The following is a 19584-nucleotide window of genomic DNA, read 5'->3' on the forward strand; positions in this document are numbered from 1 at the left end:
CACAACAGAAATCTCTGCATGATGATACTAGCTGTGAAAGTTCAGTTGAGGGCTATCGTGAAACTGCAACAGCACACTTCTGGGGAGATAAGCTTGTTACTGTAAATTACTAAATAGCTGCAGCTATCATGTACAGTGTGTATGCGTGTGTGACAGAGAGATTGGAGTGACTGAGGGAGAGAGAGAGAGAGAGAGAGAGAGAGAGAGAGAGAGAGAGAGAGAGAGAGAGAAAGAGAGAGGGAGAGAGGAGGAGTGAATGTTGCAGGGGAGTGAATATTGACAAATGAAGCAAATTTGGTAATAAAGGTACACATAAACAATGGTATTATTAAGCAATACTGAGCAATGTGTGTGCTTCAGCAGGGGTGAGCTTGTTGTGGTGATTGTCTGAACCATGCGACCCAGTCAGCCAGTAGCCTATTTCTATGACAGATCTATTTACTTCTGACTTAACTGGTATGAATATACGTTTGTAAGTACATCTTGAACTTTCTGATAAATCAAAAGGGATGCATTTTGGGGACTACCTTGTTATTTTACATGTATAAAAGATTTACACCTGCAGGACTAAACCGCAGTCTTGCTTGTGTGTGAGAAGCAGCTGTCACCTGCTGTACTTTAGCTGTACCTCTGGTGCTGATGAAAACTAGACTTTTCAGAGAGGTGATAAATTATGTGATGCAGGTGTATAGCTTCAAGACGAGATGTGAGTACAATGGGATGTGCGTAGATGTTGAATATTGCAGCTTCTCTTAGCTCCGTGAATCCTGATTGCCATTATGGAGCTGTGAAAATCACAGTTTCTTTGATCTCTATAAATCCTCCAGGATTATACAGCGAGCATTTTTGGCTTCAAAGAATATAGTAAATCTTTAAAATTGCCATACTGCCCCCCCCCCATTCACTTTGTATAAAACCGTGGTTGGCGTACTTTCTAGACATAGTTATGTTTGAGCTCTCTACAGCAAGGGTTAACAAAGCCAAATCATCGACCTAATGACCTCAGCATCACAAGAAATAGAGGAGAGTGACTAGGCAAGGTGTGATTTCCGTTCGTTTATTTGTTTTGTTGTTTTGTTTTCCTCGAGACCGCAGAGGGTGGGGGGTGGGAGAGGGTTTTTGTTCTTGTTCAAGTTGTGTTTATGTTCTGTATATATATATATATATATATATATATATATATATATATATATATATATATAAAAAAGAAAAAAACAATAAAAAATGTATAATAAAAAAAGTGCCATACTGTAGCTTGTGTAATATGCCATCAATAAAGACAAGCCGTTGGTAACAAATTAATTTAGACATTTTTATTATGGGACAGAATAAAATTGACCTGATTATTAGAAGCACATTTAAGTCAATAGTTTGATGAGGAGTAACCTGAATTTGTTTCATCAAGAATATGGTCAAAAGCTTGAGAAGCTCTTTAATGAAAGTATGTTTTGGATAATATACTCAATTAAAACTTCTGAACCTCTCACAAAAAAAGATCTGTTTTTCCACTGAATTTAGATTTTTAGGATATGTGGCTACACACTGTGTATGTACAGTACATACAGTGCAAGCAAATCAAACAATGTGCAAAAGGCTATAGTGCTGACGTTCAGGTTTAATGGTGTTTCCATCAATATCCAGTGAACTGTGTGAAAAATGCAGTCCTTTTTACACACACACCCCAAGGGTAAATGAGCTATGACTCTGACACTACTCACCCAATAATCATCTCCAAACACCTTTAAAGCTCAAAGTCAGCACTCTAATCTCATGATCTTTACTTCCAGTGTGCTGCAGTATGGCCAAATCAATAGAAAAAAAAACTGCTCATATACTCAGTGACCACTCTAAAAATGAAATAGGTGCTCTAAGCTGTGATGTCATTTAAATAGACATGTATGTAGTAGGCCCACATAGTGGGGAAAGGTAGATTTTGATTTTTTTTTTTTTTTCTATTGGTAGACCAGCAATATTGTTTTCAGCTCACATTTGTCAGTGTTGGTGTATTTTTTGTAGTTTAATCATTGGATGTAGGCTATAGTGGGTGGTAAGCCCAAATACGTGGGACCTCTATGGACAATGACACATGATCACTCAATCAATCATTCAATTAGGCCTAATCATTAATCACAGGTTTACAAAATGTAATGTTTATTTGCACATTGGCTACTTATTGCCAAAGCCGAATTGAATGGACAGTTTTTTTATGATGAACAATATAACAATGATAACAATATACTTTATAATTGTCACCTCTTTTCCCGGTTAAATATGATGTGTCCGTGTTATCATAGACAGTATATAAGAAGCGTGTTATACACACATTCCGCAAATATATTTTCAGCACATTTTCTATTTTTTTTCTATCTTGGGAAGCCGATTGGCCATGAGACACAACGTGGGCGGGCTCATGCCGCTTTAGCAGTCGGTGATTGGTTTTTTATTTGAGCGAGAAAAAAAGGGTTTTGCATTTCTCATTGGAGGGAAACGTCAGAAGGCCTTTCGTTTGATTGGTCTATGTAGCTGGCGGGATAGGTCATTCATGATTCGAATTTTCAAACTGTGTTCTTGATTCATTCAGCGGCGATACGTTTTAGTGCTAGACAGAAGTTAGTTTTAGGACTTAGGTGGGAGTTGGTTAACTACGTTAAGAGTCAAAAGTTATTGCGAGACCAAGGGTTTACCAGTAAATATAAGAAAAATGGCTCAACCACTGAAGGTAACTTTATTAACTTCGATATTTAGCTACTGCTAATGTTAGCTAACTTAACGTTACTGTAAAACTAGCTAGCCATCAGCTAGTCAACGTAGCTAACTGTTAGCTGCAGTGAAACTTCTTAGCAACGGTTAAAGTTAGCTAGTTAACATTGTTTAGTACAAATTTAACCTAGTTGTCATTTACGCACTGGTCTAGAAAAGAACAATGTTTAATGCACCCCAATAACTCCCCTCCCAGATACATGGCACGACATAACATTTGATGTAACGTTAGCCTAGCTAAGTTAGGCCAATACATTTTTAAAAGCCATGTTGTTACTGTTAATGTTAGTTAGCTAACGTGAATGTTGACGATAATGTTACGTTGCGTCTCTTCCTATGCCATTTAAGAAATAACGTTAACCTTACTTGTCTCACAGCATGCCTTGCACACGCAATACTAGCTAATGTCGTTATTCATTTAGGGTTAATGTTAACTTGAATTTAACAGTTAAGCTTATGTTGTAGTCAACGCTAATCGGTCCGAAAGACAAGGGAACTGCACTCAAATGTAATTTTATTTTTTAAATTATTTATCGAAACTAAAAGTGTGCAAGTAACGTTAGACACGAGCATAACTTCTTTGGTCTGCAGTACTGTTTACATTTCAAAATTGGTGGTATTGTGACCTCACATTGGAGAGGCATTTTTGAAAAAAAATAAATGGCTGCAACAAGTAAACTCCGGTTCAAACATCCGCTCGTCTAAAGTGTCCATGCAACACATTGTAATCAGATCCCAACAACTTCAATGAGATGTTTTGTAGACCACTGATTTTACATAATTTTGTTTCAGTAGACATGCGTTTTTGTGTTCAACAAATTGTCTGAGGTTTTGTCTACATTAAAAGTCAAGATTCAAGTAATACACAATTACAACAATGTAGAGCTGTTTGAGCAAGTTTCCGTTACTTGTAACACAAATGGAACCCCTGCTCCACTATGCAAGATAACATGAAAATAAATAAAAAGATAAATTCACATAAAAGATAACCATGTGTCATTCGCTTCAGACCTTCTTTGAAAACAAGCCGGTGGAAAAGACGAAGAAAGATCCGAAGCGGCTGTCAGTGGAGAGGATCTATCAGAAGAAGACGCAGCTGGAGCACATTTTGCTCCGACCGGACTCCTACATCGGCTCTGTAGAACCTGCCACCCAAGTAAGAGGTTACACAGGAATGACTGTCTTTGAAATTGATGGCTTCTCTAATACACGTTTTTATTGATTTAAGACAGGGGTCTTCAACGTTTTTTAAGCCAAGGACCCCTTAAATGAAAGAGAGACGGAGCAGGGACCCCCTAATACATATATTGTATAAAATGAAGTTGCATATTAAACTGGGCCTACAATAACGTGTAGGCGACCTGAAGTATATATATAAAAAACTAACTATAATTTGGAGGGTCAACAGGGGGTTTAAGACATTGGGTAAGTCTCCCTAGAGCTGATTTGAGAGTGGACTATTTTAGATATTTCCTGAAGAATTTTGCTCTCACTGCGGAGTTGCAGGATGTTGAGTAGGAGAGCAAAGCAATAATGGTTCACATTTTACAAATGTATGCATGATCTTTGTAGTCACCAGTTGACTTCTTTCCTTAGCAAATGTGGGTGTATGATGAGGATGTTGGACTGAACTGCCGTGATGTGACATTTGTGCCTGGGCTTTACAAGATTTTTGATGAGATCCTTGGTGAGTAAATAGCTCTCATAATTCTAGATGGTGTACATTCTAAATAGAGAAAATGTTGGGCTGGCCTACTATACTGAAGCAATTTGTTTTTTAAATTCTTTCTACAGTAAATGCAGCTGACAATAAGCAGAGGGATAACGGCATGTCCTGCATCAAAATCAACATTGATGTGTGAGTAATATATAATATATATATATATATATATATTAGTATATAATAAAATATCGTATAATTCTACCTCAGTGTCCCTTTGCTTGTAAGTTGTAGAATAGCCCCAGCTCATATCCAGCTTAACTGCTTTCTTTGGTAGCACAGAAGCACATTAGGAAATGTGTCTTTTTTTTAAATATTTTTAGTGAAAACAACACCATCAGTGTGTGGAATAATGGGAAGGGTATTCCTGTGGTGGAGCACAAGGTGGAGAAGGTCTATGTGCCCGCCCTCATCTTCGGACAGCTCCTCACCTCCAGTAACTATGACGACGATGAGAAGAAAGTCACTGGTAAGACTGAATGTGGAATTTTAAAGTGTTCACACAGTTTTAACAACCTGGGTATTACTGATTTTAGTTTAGGCCATCTTGGCTTTTGGTTATAACATTTTTCTTACCAACGAAATTGCAGAGATTTTAGCATGTGAAGACAATGTTAGACGCAACTTTACAATAGTCTAACAGGGTTAGCCTCATGTGCAGTTAAACAATCAGCCATGATCACAGATTTGAACAAAACCCACGGTGAAATGTGATATTTAAACTATTTGTAAGCAAATATTTTATCATAACGGTGGATTGGAAAACTATGAGCATAAGACCCAGGTAGTCGTTGTAATGTACAGCTGTTTTTTGGTGTTTAATTAGTAGACCGATAATTTGCTACTATCCTAACCCACATCTTCATACCAAAACTTGTTCTTTAGGTGGACGCAATGGATATGGGGCTAAGCTTTGCAACATCTTTAGCAAAAAGTTCACTGTAGAGACTGCCTGCAAAGAGTCAAAGAAGATCTTTAAGCAGGTAGGAAAGAGGCTGAGGAACATTTGCTCTTTTGTAATCATTGTAACTTGTAAGGGAAACATGTAATTTCACAATATGTCCATGTTTTTTACAGACTTGGTACGACAACATGGGCAGGGCAGGGGATTATAACCTCAAAACCTTTGACGGAGAGGAATACACTTGCATCACCTTCACGCCAGATCTTGCCAAGTTTAAAATGAGCATTTTGGACAAAGACACAGTGGCTCTGATGACCAGGAGGGCCTACGACATCGCCGGATCCTCCAAGGGTGTCCGTGTGTTCTTCAATGGCAAGAGGCTGCCAGTAAGTTACCATGCTGTTTCACTTTTCTGTCTCCCACTTTTCCGCCTGTTGCTTTCTGTCAACCACCTACATATCAGCTATCTTTTACTAAATTAGAAATGGGTTTTATTTGTCCTTTTCAAATATCAATAGTTAGATTGAAAATTAACTTTGTAAACATTGTCATTTGTCACAAACTTAATTCTAAATTTTGAAGCAGATTTGTAAGTTCTCGGCTTATCTCCAGCTGAGAAAATGTAACCAGTTATTTTTTTGGCATTTAGACTTCAACATATTATGGCATTTCTCATCTTAAACTTTTACTAGCTTTGATGCATGAGTTAAGGTTTTTAATGGTACAAACAGAAATATCCATACCACTCATTTTCAACCATTTTGAATTGCCTATTGAGTTTTAACTGTTTGATTTTTACTGATCATTGCATAAGCCTGTAGGGGTAAATCTTGTGATCAAGACTAAGGCCACTCTTGTACTCCAGCTTACAGGTTTCCGTAGCTACGTGGACATGTATTTGAAGGACAAGGTGGACGAGCTTGGCGGTGCCCTCGCCGTGGTCCACGAGGTCGTCAACCAGCGCTGGGAGGTCTGCCTCACCATGAGTGAGAAAGGTTTCCAGCAAGTCAGCTTTGTCAACAGTATTGCCACGACCAAGGTAATGTCACAGTGTATTAGATTTAGATCTAGTACAAGTATTAAATTGTGTATGTGTATATATATATATATAGAGAGAGAGAGAGAGAGAGAGAATTACATGTCTTAGTCTGTTGGGACACTGAGCGCCAATTTCAATGATATCTTAATTCGTCAGCCCTGTTGCATCGGAGTGCAGCTATTGAGCATTTTACGGCTGACTGAACTAGTAGACCAGGTTTTTTGGCAGCTGAGTATATGTTTGGCTGCTCTCCCAGCCACTTTGTGTCACTATGATTAAGACTAATGTCCTTTTATTCTGTAAATGCGATCTTGTGTTTGCCCTCTGGACCTCAGGGAGGGAGGCATGTCGACTACGTGGCTGACCAGGTGGTTGCCAAGCTCATTGAAGTGGTGAAGAAGAAGAATAAAGCTGGGGTGACCGTCAAGCCTTTCCAGGTACAGTCATTGTACTGTGAACTCAGATCCAAGTATAATATAATCAGATCAAAGTATAATATTCTAAATATTCCTTGGTAGCAGAATGCATAACTGAGTATGCTCCACTCCCGCTCCATCCAGGTGAAGAACCACCTGTGGCTGTTTGTCAATTGCCTGGTTGAGAACCCCACCTTTGACTCTCAGACCAAAGAGAACATGACACTGCAACAGAAGAGCTTTGGGTCCACTTGTCCTCTCAGCACCAAGTTCATTAAAGAGGTGCCAATGAAGAACCACTGGCATTGCATGCTTACCCAGAGAAGTATAATCATTCCAACCTCACAAATTTGTCTTTTTCTGTTCTCCATAGGCCACATCCTGTGGGATTGTGGAAAGTATCATGAACTGGGTGAAGTTCAAGGCTCAAACCCAGCTCAACAAGAAATGCTCAAGTGTTAAACACACAAAAATCAAAGGGGTACCTAAACTGGACGATGCCAACGATGCAGGTATTGTATACCACGCCATTTTTCTCTTTTGTACAGTCTAGCCCAGTGGAAAACTCTTTAGCCCTTAGCGAAACTCAATTTCGCTAAGGGACACACTGGAAAAAGAATCACATCAAGGGCCAGACATGTATAGTTTATTGACATGCTTTTATTTCATCGAAAAAGTAAAATATCTTTGACTCAATTATTGCATCTCCAAATATCGTCTTCTCACTTACAGTTTGGTCCAAATAAAGCCCTGAAAAAGTGAGCAAAGAAGTTCCAAAGCCATCCTAGACTTTAGCAAATCAAGCAAAACAATGATTACATTTTCTAAGTAGGCTACCACACAGCTGACTCTCAACAAGCTCTTTCACAGCCGGAATATGCAAACACTCTGCTTCTGGGGGAATTTCTGAGTCTCAAAGTCGGCAAATTTGCCAAATTCTGCTTAGAGTGTCACGTAATTGCAAGTTCAAAAACAGTTTCCCATGTTTTTGGTTTGGTGCACAACTAGGTGGGCCAAAATTGATTGTGGGCCAAAATTGATATGCAGGCCTGATCAGAATTTGTGAGGGGCTGGATTTGGCCCGTGGGCCTTGAGTTTGACACGTGGTCTAGCCCCATGAGGAAGCAAATGAGCTGCCATCATCCTGCAGTAACCATGTTCTCTGACAGGTGGGAAGAACTCCATCGGCTGCACACTGATCCTTACTGAGGGAGATTCGGCCAAGACGCTTGCTGTGTCTGGGCTGGGAGTGGTCGGCAGGGACCGCTATGGCGTCTTCCCTCTCAGAGGAAAAATGCTCAACGTCCGGGAGGCCTCACTCAAACAGGTTAGACCAACAGCACTTTCCCTCAGTCATTATATGGCAGCTGCATGGTTTTGCAGATGTTTATGTCATATAGATAGAGCAGTGTTGTCTTTACCTTGGATGGACACAGATGCATTAACAATATATTATACTGATAGTGTCTTAAGAGCTTTTCACACGGGAAGGGGGTTGAGTTCACTCAAATAAAACAAACACAAAACAGTTTTATAAACAGTTATCAGGACATATGCAGCGGGGCTTTTGCTTGTCAGAGCATTGGCACAAGACTGGATTTATTGTCCGTAATTATGACTATGCTAATTTAGCTAACTTAAGCTATCAACAATAACAGTCTGTGGTAAGGAAAGACTAGTATTGCCACGGTTTGTTATAAATCAATCTGTAATTAGGCATATATGATCCCACAGTCAGCTAAACTCATTCAGTTGTATGGCAGTGATACAGTGGTGCACAGAATCCCCATGGTTACCACACATTCCTGGCGTTTAATTGTGGAGCGTTGTCCTTCACATGAGGAGCGTAGTAGACCCAGCGGATCCACGCGACTACGCAGGCGAAGTGTCGCTCCCTGTGTGAAAAGCCCTTTAGAATGCATAACAATGGGTTCAATCAGAGATAAGCATATTGGGCATCATCTGTCTGTGATGTATGTAGTTCAGCAAACGTCAGAGTAAAAATTGTTCGGTCTTCCTCAACAGATCATGGAGAACGCTGAAATCAACAGCATCATTAAGATCGTTGGCCTTCAGTACAAGAAGAACTACAGTGACCCAGAATCCCTCAAGACTCTGCGTTACGGCAAGATCATGATCATGACAGATCAGGTGTGCCAGCGGTTTTCATTTGATCTGTATTATCATCTCAGACATCTATTCTATGTGTAAGAGTTGAAGTGGTATTAATCTTTAGCTTTACCGATTACATTTATGACTAGACTCTACTGTATTCCTGTGATTGTGACAGGATCAAGATGGCTCCCACATTAAGGGCCTTCTAATTAACTTCATCCACCATAACTGGCCATCGTTGCTGCGCCACAACTTCCTGGAAGAGTTCATCACCCCCATCATCAAGGTACATAATCTCCCCAAAAGTCTCACACTGAAACCACTGGATGTTTGGGCTGTTGTTGTCAAGTTATTTTATTTGATTATTTAAGGAAACTAGTAAAATGAATTTGTGGATATAGCATATTATCTGAAACAAAGGTGATTTCTAGCCCTGATAGAGGTCCAAACTTTGAGTAGTCTTTCTAAATTTGCAACAACACTGCCATCTGGTGTGAAAACCACAGAACACTTGCTTTTACAATTCTACCATTTATAAAAAAAATTTTTTTTTAAAAATCAGCCTTTTCATGAATCCGTTTTGATGGTGGTCATATCCTATCTTTATTTTACCATTTTGGTGCCACCCATGTAAGCCCGTTAAATTACTAGGTGAGAAGATAAGTGATGGCAGATTACTGTTATTTCCCTCTCTTTAGGCATCTCACAAGAAAACAGCGCTGTCTTTCTATAGTATCCCTGAATTCAACGAATGGAAGGACAGCCAGTCCAACATCAAATCTTGGAAAATAAAATACTACAAAGGTTGGTTACAAAACCCGTGTATGGTAGTAAAGAAAATACAAGTAAGCAACCCTTCATACCATGCCAATGTCATGGATAGTCTTGTGCCATTGTAATAGCTCTCTCTAAAATGTTGTGGCCTTTGTCCATCCAGGTTTGGGAACCAGCACATCGCAGGAAGCCAAGGAGTACTTCTCTGATATGCAGAGACACCGTATCCCATTCAAGTACTCTGGACCTGAAGACGATGAAGCTATCACCCTGGTAAGATGTTACCCGTCTGTTTGGCTCATTCAACAGCCGATTAAATGTATAGTACGCACTGGGGAGGATCACGTGAAATGTAATTGTTGAGAGACCCCGTAGTGCATTTGTAAACCCATCGCAGCATGCACTATAAGTTATGTCAAACTTCCTGGCTAGTATATAATTAGCAGTCAAAGTGTTAATATCTGATTCTTTTCTTTTTATGCCCAGGCCTTTAGCAAGAAGAAAGTGGAAGAGCGGAAAGAGTGGCTGACCAACTTCATGGTCAACAGGCGCCAGCGCAGGGCTCACAACCTGCCTGAGGTAACCAACAGTCGGTGAACTTTACGTGCTTTATTATTGTTTTATGTTTAGTTTTACTTCATCTTTTGCCGTCTCTTTGCAGGATTACCTGTACGGTCAGGCCACCAAGTCCCTCTCGTATAACGACTTTGTCAACAAGGAGCTGGTACTTTTCTCCAACTCTGACAATGAGAGATCAATCCCCTGCCTAGTGGACGGTGCGAGAAATGATTATGATCACCAAGAGCACATTTGTAACTCTTAAGAAACACTGTTTGTTATGAGAGTGATTTGGTGTGTGTGTCTGCATTTGTGTGTATGTCAGGTCTGAAACCAGGCCAGAGGAAGGTGCTGTTCTGTTGCTTCAAGAGGAACGACAAGCGAGAGGTGAAGGTGGCCCAGTTGGCTGGCTCGGTGGCTGAGATGTCAGCCTACCACCACGGAGAGGTGAGATGACATTACACTTTAATGAGTGGATTTTCTGCATTGGTTTACAATGTTGATGATTTTTTTGTAAACTTTCTGAGAAGCCTTCTGTGTCTTTTCAGTGTCTTAAGTAGCCTGTTGCTTTGATATCTGGCTACTGCCAATTGTAGCTTTCATATGTTTGCCTTCAACTTTTACAGTGATTTGAAATTTATACTGTCATCCTGTCTTCTGCAAGACCTGATTCATAAAGTTTCGAGTTAATTGAATGTTATTAGTTTGGAATACAATAAGCAAACAAAACAACCTCTCATAGCAAATTAATATTATGCCGACTGTTTTTTGGTATGCACTGCTAGCTCTATTTAGCATTTGTGATAATATTATGATTACATTTCTTGAAATGTTCATTTTTCAGGTCTCTTTGATGATGACCATTGTTGGTTTGGCCCAGAACTTTGTGGGAAGCAACAACTTGAACCTGTTGCAGCCACTGGGTCAGTTTGGAACCAGGTTGAATGGTGGCAAGGACTCTGCCAGCCCTCGATACATCTTCACCATGCTCAGGTCGGCAGCCTCCTTAAAAACTACGAATAATCTGAAGCTACAGGCCTCCTGCACACATTTGAGAATGTGAAAGTTAATTTCATGATTTAACCCAACTTTCTGTCCTTCCAGCTCTCTGGCCCGCCTTGTTTTCCCAGCTGTGGATGCCAACCTGCTCAAGTACAACTATGATGACAACCAGCGTGTTGAGCCGGAGTGGTACATTCCCATCCTCCCCACTGTGTTGGTGAACGGCTCTGAAGGTATTGGCACAGGCTGGTCCAGCAAGATCCCCAACTTCGACTTAAGAGAGATCATCAGCAACCTCCACCGTATGCTCAATGGCGATGAGCCTCTGCCCATGGTGAGGACAGGAAATGGCTGATGCTTTCTGAGAATGATTTCTTGTGTCTTCTGCTGTACAAATCAGATAATGAGTTCCTTTTTTTTCTTTTTTTTTCCTCCCAAAGCTTCCAAACTACAAAGGCTTCAAAGGCACAATTGAGAAGGTGATGGACAACCAGTACGTCAACAGTGGAGAGGTGGCCATCATTGATTCCACCACCATTGAGATCTCTGAATTGCCTGTCAAAACCTGGACACAGGTTAGTCACTAAAGCTTTGTCCTTCCTATTAGGGATGTGTTCAGGATGTTCCATCATGTACGTTGATGTCATTTTCAGCATAGACCCAAATTAAATAACTTTTTTTTAAAGGGGTGATAGAATGCAAAACCGATTTTACCTTTTCATAGTTGAATAATGACAGTTTAGTGGGTAAATAGGACATACATGGAACCTCAAAATCCCATTGACACCTCTTTCCTCTGCAAATCTCACAATTTGAAACTGCCTCTGAAAACGGGCGAATCTCAACGAGCCGCCTAGTTGACGTCAACTCGGCGGCGGCTCCTCATTTGACTCAGATCTCAGAAATTGTATACATTGTTCATCTGCTATTTTACCACTAAATTCACTTCTGAGACTTTTTTATGCGAGAAATCAACTATGTAGAGGTCAAATATGGACCGTTTTACGAAGGCCTGCTGTGAGGTAGATGGAGCTCCGTCACGGCTGGCAGCCCACGGTGCTCGATACCTTTTCTGGGTTAGTGGACTACCAAACGCCGCTGCCCTGACAGAGCTCCAGGGCCTGCGGCTCCCCTCTTCCTGCTAAATGGTCGGTGTGTGTGTGTGAGCGAGAGCGCGGTCAGCGAGCTTGTTACGCCCGCAATCTCTTGCCGCAGGTTCCAGTTAATCTTATAATGAATATGTGTGTTGAGTTATTTAAACAAACGATCGGGGAAATAAACGCCTATTGTCTGCGAGTGAGCTGTATGGAGCTCTATCAGTGAGAGCTAGCTTGCCTCCTCCTAACAAAACCTCTAAAAGACCTTGGGTTAGGTGTTATATAAGTGGCGTGACGAAATTCAAACTGTAAATATACGAAAGTTATGCCGAAAGTGCAGCAACGGTCTTTTCCCATAGGATTAAATGGGACACATAGCCTAGCTTGCAGCTCCGGAGCTCCGCGGAGCCCCGAGCCCCGGTCGTCCAGTAACCGAGAAACGGTGACTTTCACTGGGTATGGAGGTTGCCGTTTTCTCGTCAGACTGTGTGGAGCTCCTAAAGTCTGACACGTCTTACCAAATTTGCAATTAGCCATCAATTTTCGTAAAACGGCCCATATTTGAGCTTTATATAGTTGATTTCTCGCTTAAAAAAAGTTAATTTAATAACGAAATAGTAGACAAACAACGTATAACTTTGCAGTGTCTGAAATATGAGACCTGCTGTCTAGTCTCCAATGTGTTTCTATGTGGTTCGCTCAAACCAATCAGCGCGCAGCTAATCTACATATTCATGAGCATACCATATTTGGAAGAAAATCTCTTGGTACAAATGGGACTATATTCACAGGGTAGTTAAGGACCCATAAAATAGCATTCCTATTAGGAGACCTTAAGGAAAAGTGTGAAATACCCCATATAATCATTCTATCATTCCTTTAAGTACTTTTGCGACCATTTTAATTACCTCTACATGTTATTTCACGTTATTCTCTGTGGTCTAGGCCTACAAGGAGAACGTGCTGGAGCCAATGATGAATGGCACAGAGAAGGTTCCTCCTCTGATCACAGACTACAAGGAATACCACACGGACACCACCGTGCGCTTTGTGGTCAAGATGGCGCCAGAGAAGCTGAGGGAGGCGGAGGCGGCTGGCCTCCACAAAGTCTTCAAACTTCAGAACAGCCTCACCTGCAATTCTATGGTAACTGCTGCCATGCACGTATCTTAAGTTTTGTCGACTCAGGATGGATCAAGTTTTCTTTTACTTTTATTTTTCTTCTTTTAAGTGAAATCTCAAGCATTAACGAAAAGCTTAACCTGTTCTAAACGGTCTTATTTTCCCTTTTTGTTAGGTTCTGTTTGACCATGTGGGCAGCCTGAAGAAGTACGACTCTGTGCAGGATATTCTCAAGGACTTCTTTGAGTTGAGGATGAAGTACTATGTGCTGAGAAAGGATTGGTTGGTTGGCATGCTGGGAGCAGAGGGTGCTAAACTCACCAACCAGGCCCGCTTCATCCTGGAGAAAATCCAGGGCACCTTGGTCATTGGTTAGTAGCTTGTTACATTTGTTTGTATAAAGCATACACTGCTGCAATTTAATTTGAAAGACATGCAAACAAGAAAGATACATGGTTTGTATATTTACATTACTGTCCAATAATGGTGAATAATTATATAGTGCAAGATTCAGCCATGAAATGAAATGTTAAAGAAAAGCTATTTACATTTTCCATTAGGAACAGCTTCTGACATTGTTATATTTATGGCAATCACAATTTATAATTTTAGCCATAATTGTGCAGACCTAGAATGTGTTTCAATTTCCCCTGATCAAAAGTATTAATACGTTTCATCTACTTGTAGAGAACAAGCCAAAGAAGGAACTGATTCGCATGCTGCAGGAGATGGGCTACGACTCTGACCCAGTCAAGGCTTGGAAAGAGGCTCAGGAGAAGGTGGGACACTTTTAGTCATATGGCATTCAGCTACATTAATCAGGAGTGCTAGATAATCAGCCTCCACCTGAGCAAATGACATTGTTTGTGTTCATGCTCTTTAGGATGAGGAGGAGATTGACGAGGAGGAGGGAACGGAGGAGAAGGAGGACACCAGCGGGCCGGACTACAACTACCTGCTGAGCATGCCCATGTGGTTCTTGACCAAAGAGAAGAAAGATGAGCTGTGCAAACAGAGGGATGCTAAGGTGTGGTGTTGTCAGCTATGCTGCAATCATATTGATGGTTCAAATTTTAAAATTCACATTGGGTTTAAGGCTATTATCTGACCAAAGTGATGTTTTATAGTTGACAGAGCTGAACACCCTGAAGAAGAGAGCTCCAGCAGACCTGTGGAAGGAAGACCTCGCTGCTTTCTGCGAGGAACTGGAGGTATTGGCTCTTCATCTGTCTACACATTCTATACTTTGAGCTTGGATTTCTATACATCCAAGCACACCTCCTCAAGTCACATATGGTCAATTACAGTATGTCCACCACAGTTTAAGAAAGATTGTCAATATAATTTGCTAATTGACAGTCATATTGCCAATCCTGTATGAGCATGTTGAGCACTGATTCAAACCTCTGGTTCTATTCAGAGTTTTCACTGTCGAACTTTCCCCTCCTGAATAATTTTCTGATCTTGTTTCCTCTTGTGCTCAGATTATTGAGGCAAAAGAAAAGCAGGACGAGGCCATGCCTGTCTCTAAAAAGGGGGCTGGCAAAGGCAAAACGATGAAGGTGAAGCAGGAGACTCTGCCCACGCCGCAGGGACGCCGCGTTGTCCCACGCATTACCAGTGCCATGAAAGCTGATGCTAACAAGAAGGCTGATCTTAAGAAAGGAGAAGGCAAGAGGGGCAGAAAACCCAAGGTATGTCTTTAGTCTGCCTTGAAGTTATTTATAGTTTATTGGGTTTGTAGTCAGTTATCCCAACTGTGAGAATATCTGCGTCTTGGAACATTTGTTTGGTACAGCACACACTCCAAATGAAAGTAACATTTAGTTTGACCTCATTTCTGTAATTGTAGAGTAATGATGTAGTGATAAAGATGGAGTTTGGAGAAGATGCAGAGAACACCGAGCCGAGTGAGGAGATTGGCTTGGTTGCACGACTGAGCAAGAAAACTAAAACCCAGGCAAAGGAAAAAGGTGAGACTGGCTGAAAATGTTACATTGACCAATCTTGAGTTGATTTTGAGTACAGTCCGAGGTTCAGAGGCGTTCACTGAGCTTGTACCTTAAATACTTTCTGTTTAAAAGCATATCATATCTAACTCAACTTTGGGATAAGGATTATTTGTTTATCTTGTGCATTGATGGGAACTCTTTCAACCAAACCCCTCAGGATTACAAACATGCATAAAACGCACCAAACCTTGGGGGAAATTGTCTTTTTATTGAACTATTCAAGCAACAATACTGTAGTGTAAGAGAATCCCATCAAAGCTTAAAATATTCACTGTTGATTACTACTGAAGCTCCGGACCCAAACAAAATGGTATTGGCAGCCCCTAGGAAATACATAATTTGCACTTCCACAACCCTCGGTGCATAATAAAAACAACATTTTTGATTTTTGATGCCAAGCTTGCCACCTGCTAGATGAATTACTATGTATTTCAGAGATGAGATACAAGGCTGCATACCTTAAGTTTATTATATCTACCTTAAATTTCAGATTTTTACCACAGAAATTACTCCACATCCCCACTATTATTCCAAACTGACTCAGGGGACGTGCCGTACTGCTTGACAGACTTCTGCTGGATGTTTGTAGAATAGTAACAGACTGGACGTGTGAATTGAGCATAGCCCACGGTGTATAGTTTAGGGGGCTGGAATATCAGAGCATTCACAACATAAATGACCAAAAACCATGACCATTATAAGTAATTGGTGACAGTAAATTATAACGGATTGAACTTTTTAATTGACTGTAATGAAGCTGCATTGCATTTATATTAAAGATGGCTAAGAAACACACTTCTCTGCAGCAGCATCAAAGACAGGCAGGCAGAGCACTCTTCAGTTCAAGCCTGTTGCCAAGAAGCCCAAGAAGAATCCGTGGTCGGATGAGGAGTCGGCTGAAGAGACTGACGATCTGTCCGACGATAAAATGGAGACAGAGGACGTGGTTGTCCCCAGGAAGCTGGCCGAACGCAAAACTAAAGGTACATCTACTGGATGACCCTGACCACTATTGTTGCTTATAGATAGAGGTGTAACTATTATGTTTCCCATCTATTGTCCTCCTATGAAAAGCCTCTGTTTGCTTATACATACTAGGGGTGCAAGATATATCGACTCAATATCGTTATCGCAATATATCAAAAGTGTCGCAATAAGTATGCAATATTTAGTTTATTTTGTGGCGCGCTGCGTCCCGTCCGTTGGCTGTGTGGCTTAGTTGTTTGATTTAGAGCTTGAAACGCTATAATGATCATTTCATAGCCCAGTTACCGTGCCACTTGCACGTTAGTACACGTCAGCGCACGGGTCCAAAACGGAACAAATGCTCGCTTTATTTATTTATTTATTTATTTATTTAATTTATTTTTTATACTGTCCAACCAGTAAAACATGTCCTGTTCTGTAGACATGGTCCTTATTTATTTATTCATGTTGTACCAGTCCAATGTGACAGTCAGTTGAAATAAACTGTGTTTTAAGGAAACTTGTTTAATTTGTTATGAATCTATTTTGAAGCATTTTCCCGTAACTTTTGTAATTTTACATGTTTAAAAATATCAAAATTAATATCGATATAGCAATATTCATAATCGATATTGCAATATCACATTTTGTCAATATTGTGCAACCCTAATACATACTGAATACCTGGCACCTCACTATTCTATCCTCCATTACCCAGACAGTGAGACAGACGAGATCTAATCACTCTCCAAAGGTTAGGGATTTTAAATCAAAACACATATACAATGCCTCTCCTATCTCAATTCCCCTCTAAACTGATCTTTGCAACAGCTGTTTGGTTATTCATCTATTATGGGAGGACTTTACTACTACTAAGCCTGATTCACATGGCAGCTTTGCTAACTCAAACCATTCTGTTGCTTATTTCTCAAGCTGCGGTGAAGTACAGTATGTCCGACAGTGAGAATGAGTTTGATGACTGGGGAAAGAAGGAAGCTCCAAAACGGGAAGCGGTTATCAGTGATGATGATGATGATGATGCCAACTTTGCCCCAGAGCCCACGGATGACAGCGACATGGACTCTCCAGCCCCGTCTCCCAAGGCTCCAGAACCCACGTGAGTATGAAATGACAAACAACTTGTTATATGAAACTTCTTTCACATCAAAAGTTGTTTACCTTGGGCGCCCGCTAGCTCAGTTGGTAGAGCGGGCGCCCATATATAGAGGTTTACTCCTCGACGCAGCGGGCCCGGCTTCGACTCCGTCCTGTGGCCCTTTGCTGCATGTCATTCCCCCCTCTCTCCCCTTTCATGTCTTAATAATCTTAAAAAAAAAAAAAAAAAAAAAAGTTGTTTACCTTAAATCAAATTTTGTCATTCCTATGCAGGAAGAAAATGGCAAAGAGCACATCGACAGTTAAGCGAGCTAACACCAAGTCGAGCTGTAAGTATCTTCATGGGACCACCCGTGTGATGAGCCTCAGAAATTAGAGCCTGACCGATATATCGGCGGGCCGATATTGCGCATTTTCCAAACTATCGGTATCGCCGTTTATTAGCCGGGTCTGAAGTTTTTTTTAATTGCTCTTTGTGGTACTTTGCAGCTCATTCGGATGATCAGGAGCCTGCACCCAAGGCTCCAGTTCAACGTAAAACCAAGGAGACTGCACCCAAGAAAGCTGCTGCTGCTAAGAAACCAGCTGCATCCAAGAAGAAGGCTGCAGGTATTTAGACGAGCCTGAAAGGGCCAGCTCGGAGTGGTTTATATGTCCCCCAGATGAAAGAGCAGGTTAAAGTTTGGAAGTTATAATATTGCAGTCATTGATTTCTCATCAAACGGTACCAATAACAAGTTAAATTGTAATGCTAGTTGTTCTGGTAAGCACATGTAGATTGGATACTTCAAGTGCATGATAAAAAAGAGAGAAATGAAATGCATCCTTCTGTCATCAGTCAGTTGTTTTTTCTTTTAACTGTTAACTTCTCATAGATGTGAAGCAGCCCTCCATCCTGGATGCTCTTTCTAAATCCAAACCTGCATCCAACAAGGCTGCCAAGAAGATCCCTTCATTTGACTCCAGTGACTCGGAGGGAGAAGCCAGAGCTCCAGTTACAAAGACAAAGCCCGTTCTCAAGCGGAAACCGCTCACCAGTGACGACTCTGACAGCAGCTCAGGCAACCTCATGTCACGGCTTAAGTCCAAAACAACTGCCAGCAAGGTCAGTTTCTACACAGAACTCTGATTTCAAAAAGGTCTTGAGGGGTATTCATTTATTTAGGTATTGTAAGTCACTTGGAACAATATTCATAGCTGAATGTTTTCTCTGTTATTGCAGAAAACCAAGAAGTGGGAAGAGGACGACAGCTTCCAGGTTTCGGACCAGGAGGCAGCGGCTCCCACAGCCGTGGCAGCGCGGGACAAACCCTCGCGTGCCCGGAAACCTGTAACCTACAACCTGGACTCTGACTCAGATGAAGGCTTTTAAATGTTACTCTGTCAGTTTTAGATTTTGTATTAAAGACAGATTCTTACTCATTTATACATGTAGTTCGTACCATGCGATTTAATTTGGCTTCATTTTTATCGTACAATGATTACATTTACGCTTGTGGCATAACTAGACAGTGTGCAACTCTGCAAACATCTGTTCGATACGTAAAAACAAGTTTCTCATCAAAGAGCAGAAGTTAAAAAAAAGAAGCTTAATGTAAATGTATGCCCAATGCATAGACTGCAATATACCTGTGTGCAGGTTTAGTTTTAGTCTTACTTACTTGAAATGTATTTTGTAATCCAGTTGTGTTGTTTGTTTTGTCTTGTCTTGTAAATATTTCAGTGGCTGTCCATTTTTATATTTAGAAAAATAAAGTTAACTTGTTTGTATTGATTGTGCTTGGATTTGTTACTTGCTCACTTGGCTAACGTGGAGTGATATCTGTCTGTACAAGTCGGGTTGTCAGTATTGAAATGAGGAGCGTGAGATATACTGTGATGACATTTGAAACATGTCATTAGTTTTGAAAGCGTAAGTAACATTTTAATTCTATATTAAAACGGTATAGATAGAGAAGCTTTTGAAGACTGGTTTATACACAA

At 40.7% G+C, this 19584-nt stretch overlaps 1 protein-coding gene across 2 annotated transcripts; it reads left to right on the plus strand.

Annotated features, from left to right (window-relative positions):
- The first annotated feature begins 2544 nt into the window (after positions 1-2544).
- On the plus strand, positions 2545-19371 carry top2a (DNA topoisomerase II alpha). Of its 2 annotated transcripts, none has more exons than XM_078279187.1 (35): positions 2545-2719; positions 3770-3916; positions 4357-4447; positions 4555-4618; positions 4804-4949; positions 5366-5463; positions 5558-5770; positions 6250-6423; positions 6759-6860; positions 6984-7121; positions 7213-7351; positions 8009-8166; positions 8865-8990; positions 9130-9240; positions 9653-9758; positions 9892-10001; positions 10215-10307; positions 10390-10504; positions 10612-10733; positions 11131-11279; positions 11391-11622; positions 11729-11863; positions 13331-13531; positions 13683-13878; positions 14195-14286; positions 14391-14534; positions 14635-14718; positions 14992-15201; positions 15360-15480; positions 16326-16502; positions 17419-17602; positions 17875-17930; positions 18091-18210; positions 18477-18706; positions 18824-19371. In XM_078279187.1, exons 1-35 carry the CDS (start codon positions 2702-2704, stop codon positions 18971-18973), a joined length of 4752 nt encoding a protein of 1583 aa, XP_078135313.1. In that variant the 5' UTR covers positions 2545-2701; the 3' UTR covers positions 18974-19371. The 2 variants fall into 2 exon arrangements, with proteins under 2 accessions (XP_078135313.1, XP_078135314.1); XM_078279188.1 differs by having other exon boundaries at positions 16329-16502.
- The last annotated feature ends 213 nt before the right edge of the window (positions 19372-19584 follow it).

This window comes from Sander vitreus, chromosome 21 (genome assembly GCF_031162955.1).
Source record: "Sander vitreus isolate 19-12246 chromosome 21, sanVit1, whole genome shotgun sequence".
Taxonomy (NCBI): domain Eukaryota; kingdom Metazoa; phylum Chordata; class Actinopteri; order Perciformes; family Percidae; genus Sander; species Sander vitreus.